Here is an 11,815-nt window from a genome sequence, read left to right as displayed (position 1 = left end):
CAGTATATAAATGTTAAGGGAACTAAAGATTCCTTTACTGGAGAGAAAGAGAAGTTTATAAAAGAGCATCTATGAAATGCATCTAAGTATGTTTATGGAATGGTATAAATTACAGTAGTGTGACAAGAGTTTTCAGTGCATGAACAATAATGGAGGAAAGTATGGCTAAGAGAGCAGAAATCTGCTCAACTTTTGAAGGATGCTGTATGCCTCTGGCTTTACTGTTAGTGGGACCATCAGGAAGACCTGGGGAGAAGCTCAGCAGGGTTGGAAGCAGAGGCTGGAGTGAGAGGGACTGCAGCAGGTGCAGTTTAACAGTTGAAATACATATATATCACCTCAAGGAACATTCAGGCAGAAAAAGCAAATTTATTCTTAAGGGTAGGTTTAAAATAAACTGAATGAGATTCCAGACAAAAGTTAGAACTATTGAAAGATAGACATAGGAAATACAATTAAACAAAACAGCAAGTATTGATAGAACAAAACCCCCAAAGTGTAAGGTGACAGAGTGTAAGGTGTGTGTGTGTTAGCCACTCAGTTGTGTCCAACTCTTTGTGAGCCCATGGACGGTAGCCCACCAGGCTCCTCTGTCCATGGAATTCTCCAGGTAGAAGCACTGGAGTGGGTTGCCATTCTCTGCTCCAGGAGATCGTCCCAACAAAGGGGTTGAACCCAGATCTTCTGCATTCAGGCAGATTCTACTGTCTGAGCCACCATAAAAGCCTGAGAAGATTAAACTTTAGAGGAAGAATTGATACAGATCCTAAGATGTGATGATGTAGTGACAAGGGCAGATATTTAACCATATATGTCATTATAAAAGAAAAACCTCCACTCCTTCATAAAACGCACCATCTCAATTATTAGTCAGAAAGGACATTTGATGAGATTTATGTCTTCCATTATCACTTTTTTTCTGAACAGAGTAGATGTTTATGTTTAAAAATAATTTGAACATTCAAGAACATGCAGATGAATCATGCTATCTTGCTTTATACTAGAAGGTTTATTTGTAAAATGAGGTTCAGGTAAAAAAATGAAAGCTATTTCAGCTAGTTGGGTAAAACTTATAAAAATTTAAGATATGGATATTATTCTTCTGTGTTGTATATTTTAAATCCTACTCATAATAGGGTTTTTCTGTCTTATATTTAATTACTGTATTTTAAATTCTGCCATATTGCTCTGGTTACCTAAAATTAGATTTGAAGGACTGGGAATGTTTTCTAAATGTGAATTACTGACAAGTGAAGTAATTCTCTCACCAGGACTCCCATCCTTGTTAAAATTTTAAAAGTCTGTACTATTTTGGAATTTCTCATGTGCTGCCCTGTTATCATAGCACCTCTCTCTTATCCCCCCACAATCCTCATAATTAGCAATTAAATAGATAATTCTGGGTATATTTGATAGCTGCTGACCCTCTTTGCTATGTCCAGATTATAACTGCTGGTTGTGAAAAGTTCTGAGTGCCCGAAAGTCCTCATGAAATGAATTATTTAATGTAGCATTGACATATTCTGGGAAGTCCATACAGCTTCCATGCTGCTTCTTGTTACACAGGTATATAGGGAGAAGTAGTGATCAGGGTGAGTTTTCTAATTTGAGGTTGGACTAAAGGAGCCTCGGGGGATACACACAGCATTACTTCTTAAATGTTCATTGAGAATCAAGATAGATTATTCCCCAAAGCACCTGCACTGTACACCCATGTTGCCTGGTTTCAGTTGAGGATTTCAGGCAAGCATTGCTATTTTTCAAACTGCCCCATCTCAACCACATTTTCAAGAAAGACAGCAACAACATTCTGGTTGTAGCAGTTTTCCAACTGAAGTATACCAGAGCTGGTCAAAGAGGTTTAAGATATTGATTCCCTCAATTTTGAGGGTAATCCTCAACGTCTGGGGCAACCTCTATAATTATTCTATGAATAGTTTCTGCTCTTCACTTCAGTGTAATTTGCAATTTTTCTATGTCCTAGTATGTTTGGGTATGAAAATTTGGGGAGAATTGATGAAAGTCCAGTCCATCTTGCAGTTGTCTTACCAGTTACTGAGCATTGATGGGAACCAAGACAAGAGCATATCAAAGATGAGGAAAGCAACTATAACCCATTGATGAAAAATCAATTAACTCTTTCATTTTTCTAAACAAATTTCTCTTTTGTCTTTATATGTTATTGGTAGGAAGAATTTAATTGTTCTATGTATTCCTTTTGAGAAATCCAGACATTTTTTCTTATTTTCTCAAAATCTGTAAATAGCTGAGCGTTTCTTCTTGATACTAGATATGCATTTCACTCTTTCTGTCATGTTCATTAGTTATCTGACAATCTTAAAATTGAAAACTCACATGTATTTCATTCAACAAACGGGTTGCTTTTAGAAAAATCTTGCTTTTTTAGAACTACCTAGTAATTTTTGGTCTCTAACTCAAGATTTTTAGTCTCCTGGTTTATAAAGTGTTCTTTGGTAGGGTTATTTTTGAAATTTTTACAGAAATCTAAATATAACTGTCCCAAACACTTCTTTGACATTTATGCAAGGATGCATTTTTTCAAGTTTTAAGAATCAGCTTATTAATTAAAAAAAAAAGGAAGCTGTCTTGTGACTACTGGTCATAGCTTTTCAAAATTTTATTAGTTTATATATTATAAAAATGATTTATATTTAAAATTTTTATTTTAAAAATGCATTTATGTTCATCTTAAATATAAGTTTCAGTAGGTAGAAACCCTCAGTGAAAAGAGTTTCCCTTGCTTTAGTTCCTACAATTTGGATTAAATATGTATATATATATATATATTTTTTAATTTGTATGTATACATATATATGTATATATGGAGAAGTATATATTTTAAATATTGATACTCAAGTTACAGAGATATGTTTCAGTAAAATGAGTTGTACATTTGTATTTGACAGAACTAATACCTTTGTATAGTGGTAACTATAATATACATGAAGAATATAGGGAATCTATTAGTAGTAACATTTCAGCTAGTGAAACTACATCAGAAAAATTTGTTTACATCTGCCAAACACGAATGGTTGAAAGCTGTTTTAGCATCAAACAAAAATCACATAAACCTAGAATTCATATTTGATAAGGCATTTCAAAAAACCTATATTACTTTTGGCAACTCCAGCTTTCTTTTTTCCAGCTTTCTGTGTTTTTTGCTTACATAATATGTGTACTTTCCTTTTTTCTTAGTTTTCTAGTATATAACTATCTTCTGCAATTCTTATAATTTTTACCCCATCTAGAAGATATTAGATTGGTATTTTCATTATTGTCATTATTCTGCCTCACTAAATAAAGCCTCTTGATGAAAGTGAAAGAGGAGAGTGAAAAAGTTGGCTTAAAGATCAACACTCAGAAAACGAAGATCATGGCATCTGGTCCCATCACTTCATGGGAAATAGATGGGGAAATAGTGGAAACAGTGTCAGACTATTTTTTGGGGCTCCAAAATCACTGCAGATGGTGACTGCAGCCATGAAATTAAAAAACACTCCTTGGAAGAAAAGTTATGACCAACCTAGATAGCATATTGAAAAGCAGACACATTACTTTGCCAACAAAGGTCCATCTAGTCAAGGCTATGGTTTTCCCAGTGGTCATATATGGATGTGAGAGTTGGACTGTAAAGAAAGCTGAGCACTGAAGAATTGATGCTTTTGAACTGTGGTGTTGGAGAAGCCTCTTGAGAGTCCCTTGGACTGCAAGGAGGGTCAACCAGTCCATTCTAAAGGAGATTAGTCCTGGGTGTTCTTTGGAAGGATTGATTCTAAAGCTGAAGCTCCAGTACTTTGGCCACCTCATGTGAAGAGTTGACTCATTGGAAAAGACCCTGGTGCTGGGAGGGACTGGGGGCAAGAGGAGAAGGGGATGACAGAGGATGAGATGGCTAATGGCATCATCGACTCATTGGACATGAGTTTGAGTGAACTCTGGGAGTTGGTGATGGACAGGGAGGCCTGGTGTGCTGCAATTCATGGGGTTGCAAAGGGTCAGACATGAATGAGTGACCGAACTGAACTGAAATAAAGTAAAACATATTTTTGAGCTTCTTTTTTTTTTATTTAGGGCCTTGAAACAGAAAAGAAAGTTATAAGATATGTGTTTACCAAAAGGCAACTCACCTTCTTAGAATATTATTAACTACATCAATATCTATCACTTATTTAGTGCTTGCCAGGAAAAATACTAAAAACTTTTCATATACTTCTTATAACAATCTGGCAAAATACAAAATATAACTTATCCAAGTTACTCAACTAATAGAACCAGAAACTGGACTCAAGAATCTGGCTCTAGATTCTCCTCTACAAGAATCTTGACTACATTGCATTTATTTACATGATTAACACATATGGAATTCCTCCTCTGAGCCTATATCCCATAGTGCTTAGTGCTTTGCCATGACTGACTATTGATCCTTGCAACCCAACCACGTAGACTTAGCTGGTAGTTCCATTTACAGATGAGAAAACTAATGTTAAATTGGTTAAATAATGTCCCATAGATATTGACAAAATGTTATAAATCAGAAGTGTGTCTTGACTGAAAAATCTGGGTTATTGCAATAATCAGTGTCAGATTAATACATGACTACAGTCTTATGGTGTAACTGCACTTTGGGTTCGAGAGAGCTTGGCAAAATTAAAAATCATTATGGGAAATTTGGAGGATGCTTATAAAACAAGTATAAATAGGAATTTAGCAACCTGAAATTAGATATAACAATATACAGTGTGAATGTTTGATAAAGACTTGTAATTGATGAGCTTGAAGAAAAATCTTGGTGTTCTGAGTTAAGTATATCTTTAAAAATGCAAGGGATGACTATATAAAGTGTAGTTACCACCAGTAGATAAACTAAATGAATGCACTCTTTTCATCTGCTCTTTAGAAAATTCTGTTGCATGATAGTTACTCAGTTTTAAGACTTTTTTGAAAACAAAAGACTCCACATAGAAGTATAAAGCTAGCTGCTCTCCATACTTATAAAGATTAAAAGTATAAAATAACTCTAAGGTGGACACAGTTCATTTAAATTCCACTGAAACCTTTTTGTTCATGTTACCTGATATAATTCTATAAAGAGCCCTTCCAAGGCGTTGCCATTATATAATTTCACATTTGAGGTATCTTACATGGTTTAAGTATCTTTCCCACTTATCTAAGGATAAGAGATAGAACAAAAAGTCAAATCAACCCTTATATTTTCAATTCATGCCTATTTATGGGTTAAATGCATTATTTGAGAAAAATACACTTTTTATTTCCTATACAGCTTTTAAAATTTAATTTTTTAAATACATAAGCTAATTTTGATGTCTCTGATAATCAGTACTGCTCTCTGGTAGGATTTTTCATTGTTTTGTTTTATAAATTTATGCTAACAATTTATTGTGCTTAATAGTTTTGGAGTTGAAAAACTTAAGCTAACCCAAATCATGGTGTTCCTTCCTACAATTTTTCCAGGTCCTGAGGAGGTAGAAATCAAGTGCCCCTGGAATCACATTGCTTGCCTTGGTGCCAACAAATGTATTCATTTATCCCAACTGTGCAATGGCATCCTGGACTGTTTAGATGGATATGATGAAGGAGTACACTGCCGTGGTGAGTCCATTTGCAGAAAAATGCAACTGAAATACTGAATTTTTCATAGTTTTATTTATTGAAAGTTCATAGAGAACCTATAACTTGTCTTGTCTTTCAATCCCAGCTTTATCAGTTATTGAGAAAGCATGAGTTTTATTGCCAGAGACATTCAATATGCATTTCAAAGCTGTGACTATTGTGCTTTTTTGAAAAATGCTATTAAAAGTAAACACACACACACACACACAAATTTAGACTTTGAAGTTGGGCTCTTAAACAATCATGTATTTACCAGCAAGGAGTGCTTTTGAGCAAAGGACAAATGAGAAGTCTTTGTCACAGTAGATTGATACCATACATAAAAACATGTTCCCTCTGAACTGTTACTTATACTAAGATTATTTGAAGTAGAACCTCTGCAACCAAATATTTTAATAGAATGTATCATGAGAAATGTCCCCTTAATATTATTTCCATGAAGTTATACTATTAACTTTCTATAATTTTCCTTCTTTTTACAAATCTACCTTCTTCAGTGGTCAAGGGTTTACCTGTATATTCATGATGGGTGTAACTAGATCTTAAAACTTATAAAAAGTTAATTGGTTTGGGAAGCAGGGATAAAATGTTAGACAAAGAAACAGGGAAAAGTTGAGGATTAAGGTAAGGATCCTGATGTGGAAACAGAATCAAGCTATCAGTCAAGTGAATCTGTTTTCAACTTGAAAGAGAGAAAGAACCCACTGAATCAGAAGTCTCTAACTCATATTCTAGTGTGTTGAATGTAACAATATGTTTACCGAAACTGTCAGAGCAACCTGTCCTTCATGTTGGAGTCAGTAAAACTATAAGGAGTACAAAGAACTGTAGAAAGCTGGAGATGCATATCTGGTATCTGGACAGACTCACTAAATTAATGCCATTTTGGAAAGGTCCTCGATCACCAAACGTTCCCGTTTTTCAGGAGGAGCTCCACTTCTTTATGTTCATAAAATGTTCAAACTTAGCTACTGCTTTTTAAACATTGCATGGTGAGCAATGAACAGGCTTAACACAGCTTGTCTGGAGACCTGACAGAGCTTACTGGCTGCCATTTTCCCACATTTGGACTGAAATAACCTGGACTCAAAACCGGAGATGGAGAGATACATTAGAAAAAGAGTAAATCTTAGTTTAGAAAGGTAATTCAAAGTGGAAAGGATGTTGAGAAAGCATAGATCAAGTATGTTGCTAGGTCCTTTCCTTCTTTATAATGTAATGTCCAATTACTCTGGCTCTGTGGACAGATTCAGACTGAGAAGTTAAAGGTCTTTCTTCTTTGGTCATATTTCCTTTCTTAGCCTTGAACTCTAGCAGGGTCACATAAGAAGCCAGTGGATTCTTAGTTTCAGTTATAAACATAAGTATAATAAAAAGAAATTTTACTTTTATTTAAAGACTGTGACAGATATTCCTTTTATGATTGTAACAGTTTTAAAGATGATGTTAATAGAAGGTAACAGTGAATTACAAGATATTAGAAGTTAGAATTTAACTTTCTTTTCAGAAATAAACTATATTTTCTAGAACCTAATTCTGTCCTCCTTTGTTTTAATTCAAGTTTTTTATTACATTTAAAACAAAATTCCAGATAGACATGTGTGAGCTTCTTTAAAGACTGAAGCTTCTTTAAAGAATGAAAATCGTCACATTGCCAAATACTTCCTCAGAGGTGATTGTACAAATTTGAATATCTTAATCATATTTCAATGACATGGATCATATGAAAATATAAATGAGTTCTCTAGTAAAATCTGGAGTTGTGATTTAATGGAGACAGGGATATATGTATATATATATATATATGTTAATAGTAAAACAAGGGATCAACTTAAAACAAAATATCAATACAAAAATAAAATGGCATTAAATATATGTTGATTCTTGGAAAAAGTACCATATAATTCAGATTGAAATTTAGGGCATATAGTTGCTTATACTTCTATCTTTTCCTGTTCTAATTCAAGTTTCCAGCTGTTTCAAGTTTCACATCTTTATCACAAGTGGCAATATATATTTTTTTAATTTCTTAATTTGCCAGTAGGGCACTGATTGTACCACTTGGGCCTTTTTAATATTTCTAAATTTAACCAAATAAAGTATTATAAAATACCTAAATAATGCATAACCTGTGGTGGACTTAGAAATAAGGGAAAGTATATTTGGATCTCTGTTATTTACCTTAGTAGAGGGATTTTCTCCTACTTCTGTGGCCTTGCACAATGACATAGAATGGTAGGATCAAGATGACTGAGTGATACTGTGATTCCAGAGTCAGTGGTTTAACAAAATATTTCTGCCTTGAGAAAAGAAAATTAGGAACATGTTTGTCTGCTTGTTCAGGTAAAGTGTCCTGGACTCTATCACCAAATATAAGGAACACCAGCTTTATCATATATGTGGTTTGTGTTTAGAAAAGATGATCGATTGTAGGCAAAAATATACCATGAGAATTGAGTGTATTTTCCCACCTTCAGCCTTCCTCCTGATTTTGAATCACACTCAATGAAGAGATGTTTTCTCAAGGGTTAAATAGGGACCTAGTTAACATCAAGTCTCTAAGGACTTTTCCACTTACTAGAGACATAAGATAAAGAAATAGATTAAATCAAACACTGCTTTAATTTTTGGAAATGCTTTCCTTTGTAGAAAAATTCTGTCTAAATCACTTCTATCTCCATTACTTTCTTCTTGTTGCATTCTGAGTACATATTCTGGAGAAGGAAATGGCAACCCACTCCAGTACTCTTGCCTGGAAAATCCCATGGATGGAGGAGCCTGGTGGGCTGCAGTCCATGGGATCAAAAAAAGTCAGACATGACTGAGCGACTTTACTTTCACTTTTCACTCTCATGCATTGGAGAAGGAAATGGCAACCCACTCCAGTGTTCTTGCCTGGAGAATCCCAGGGACAGGGGAGCCTGGTGGGCTGCCGTCTATGGGGTCACACAGAGTCAGACATGACTGAAGTGACTTAGCAGCAGCAGTAGCAGCAGCAAAATATGATTCAAAGATGGATATGTTTCCTTTTCCTCATAAAAGATCCTGAGTACACTTGTAATATATTTGTGACCCTTGTGAAAATTAATAAGGAGAAAAGTTTAACAATTTGGAGCTGATAATTTGGTCTTGGGAATGCTTTTGTATCAACTAAATTGTTTTCTGAATGGTTTCCTAGAAAAATCAATTTCTTCTTGGTAAAGATAATGAAAAGATATCTATTATTAATGATTTTCTATAACACTGATGTTTTAATTTCCATAATTTAGCTTCATTTAAAGAAAGAAAAATGGACTTTTATATATGGGTGTAGCTGTATGTCGGAATGTGCTTATAAAAATTTTACAATAGGAAAGTTCAAAATTACCATGTGTATTAAAAAAAATTCACGTCTTCCTACATAGTATTTAATATGGGTGGTAATATCACTATCTAGATTGCATGAACAATGAAAACACATTATATACATACAGTATGATGCCTCTCAATACAGGATGTTGTTGCTTAGTTGCCAAATAATTTGCGGCCCCAACTCTTTGCAACCCTTTGGACTCTGGCCCACTAGACTCCTCCATCTGTGGGATCTCTCAGGCAAGAATATTGGAGTGGATTGCCCTTTCTTTCTCTAGGGGCTATTCCTGACCAAGGGATCAAACCCACATTACTGCATTGGCAAGTGGATTCTTTACCCCTGAGACACCAGGGAAGCCCTTCAATACAGGATATTTCCACAACATTCCTCACAATCGTATAAAGAAGTTAACAAATTCAACTAACAGAGACCAAATGAACTGAGGTGTATCAAAACACTTTTAATATTTGCCGTCCTTAAGGTAATTCTTTTTGTTAATATTTAAAGAAGCTGTGAAGAAGAGAAACCCTCTTTTTATTCACAGTCCTGGTTAGATTACGTTTGCAGTGCAAAATGGTCATTTATTTCAATGCTCATGGGTCTCTGTGGCCCTATCTGCTCTTACTCTATTAAAAGAATCTGAGAACTCTTCTGATCACTGTGAAAAGGGAGTATATCTTCTGTGGCCCAAGAAAAGTGATTGTGGTTGGTTTCCAGTAAACATTTCAATGTCCTTTTAAATTCAAGGGGATAAAGTGTGTAAAGAGTCTATTAAAACTAATTAGGGAATGAAACTTTGACATCTGAAAAGCTCCCTACCCAGACACACAAGTATGCATACATAGACATATGTACTGTTCTTTTCTTATCTTTCTATGCTAAACGTGTTACTATATGATTCTCAGTGTATAATATATTCATTTAGTGTGTTTGATCAGGAATCAAAAGAAGGATAAGATTCTCTTAATTATTATCTAACTCCTTGAAATAATGCATATGAAGAAATTAAAAAATTTCATTTAATTATTTTACTTGCCATTTGGAATGTAAATTTCCTTATATACGCAATTACATTTTTCTCTACCCACAACCTAACCTAATCTATTTATTTTAAATTCTAGTAATTCTAATGTATTTATTTTAATGTATTTAATTTAAATACCAACTTATATTTAAAATTTTATTTAGTTTTCTTTCATGTTGCTCTTCATAAAACTAAATTCTTATGAGACGATGCCAAAAAATCCTGAATGTGATTTACAAACTAGAGGCTTTCTCAAAATGGACCAGGATAAATGGCAAACCTTATTATCTATAATGATTCACCATAGGAAAATTAGTCATCCTTAAAGCTTCTTGTGTGAATCTCATATATTCTAAATATTCTAAAAAGTAATTAATCTAGCCCAGTTAATTGAAATTAATAGATTTGATAATAGTAAATTTAATACATATAATAAAAATAATTAGGAATTAATTCTTAATACAAATTCACTACTCTGTTCTCTCATTTTTCCACAAAGGAAATATTTTATCCCGTTGTGATACTTCATTAGTCATTACAGCACGGACTTCAAGCAGCACAAGGATAGCTTGTAGCTGCCAAAAGGGGCTTCCCTAGTAGCTTAGTAGTAAAGAATTTAACTACCAAAGGAGGAGATGCAAGTTCGATCCCTGGGTTGGGAAGATCCCCTGGAGAAGGAAATGGCAACCTGCTCCAGTATCCTTGTCTGGGAAATCCCATGGACAGAGGAACTTGGTGGGCTACAGTCAATGGGTTGCAAAACAGTCAGACATGACTTGGTGAATAACAAAAATCAACTGAAAAGAAAGGAAGGAAAGAATGAAGTTAGTGAATTTGATAAAGAAAACAAATGCATTTGGTACATTTTGTTGTTTTTACTTTCATTTTATTGTATGAATGAATCTTCTTCTATTTCATTTTAAAAGTTCCTGTTGAAAAGTATTGCCAGTCTCTTTCTAAATTAAAATGAGTTCACCATGCTATATACAGAATGGAATTTCAGCATGCAGAATCCGATAAAAGAGGTATGGAGAAGAGTGAAAATTGCAAGCAGTGTTATGAAAAGTGTATCTGTCAGCTTGACACATGTGGAGGGAAACTTCACAGTGTGTACTCAGTCATGTAAAACATTGGTTGAGCTAGAAAACAAGCAAACTGGAATTAGCCAGAAGGACCTGGGTTTGTCTGCTCAGACCACTTTTGGTTACTAAAGCTCCTACAACTTAAGAGTGAAAGTGAAAGTGAAAGTCACTCAGTCCTGTCCAACTCTTTGCGACCCATGGACTATATAATCCATAGAATTCTCTAGGCCAAAATACTGGAGTAGTTAGCCTTTCCCTTCTCCAGGGGAACTTCCCAACCCAGGGATGGAACACAGGTCTCCCACATTGGAGGAAGATTCTTTACCAGCTGAGGCACAAGGGAAGCCCACAACTTAAGAGTAGATCCTGCTATATTCTTTTCTTTGTATTGGCATGTGTTAAGGTAATCAGACAGTCACAAATCTATCTTAAGTGTAAGCATTTCCCCCAAAGAGCTTAGCTTAATTAATTGAGTTAGTTCAGTGAAAGGCTATGATCCTTAACATTTGTTGGTTTCAGGGCCAAATGAATGCTTCTTTGAAACAAAGGAACAGTTCTTAGAAAGAATAGATCTTCTACAAGTGTATTATTCCTCTGCAAGACTGTTGTACATATTAATGACATCTATATGAAATTAGGATAGCATACTTTGTACAGACTATTCTAATTATATATATATACAGATGTGTGTACACATATGTATAT

The 11,815-nt window shown here is 34.5% G+C and overlaps 1 protein-coding gene across 1 annotated transcript in view; it reads left to right on the top strand.

The window, feature by feature from the left end:
• Positions 1 to 5,465: 5,465 nt before the first annotated feature.
• Positions 5,466 to 11,815, top strand: part of LOC120854136 (low-density lipoprotein receptor-related protein 1B-like) — a 248,703-nt gene continuing 242,353 nt past the window's right edge. Inside the window, exon 1 of the mRNA XM_040227932.1 lies at positions 5,466 to 5,631. Within this exon, the coding sequence (XP_040083866.1) occupies positions 5,466 to 5,631 (166 nt within the window). The remainder of the gene's footprint in view (positions 5,632 to 11,815) is intronic.

The sequence above is a fragment of the Oryx dammah genome, unplaced genomic scaffold, assembly GCF_014754425.2.
Source record: "Oryx dammah isolate SB20612 unplaced genomic scaffold, SCBI_Odam_1.1 HiC_scaffold_27, whole genome shotgun sequence".
NCBI classification, from domain to species: Eukaryota; Metazoa; Chordata; class Mammalia; order Artiodactyla; family Bovidae; genus Oryx; species Oryx dammah.
Note: the sequence above shows the minus strand (reverse complement) of the source record. Positions and strands in the feature narration are given on the sequence as shown.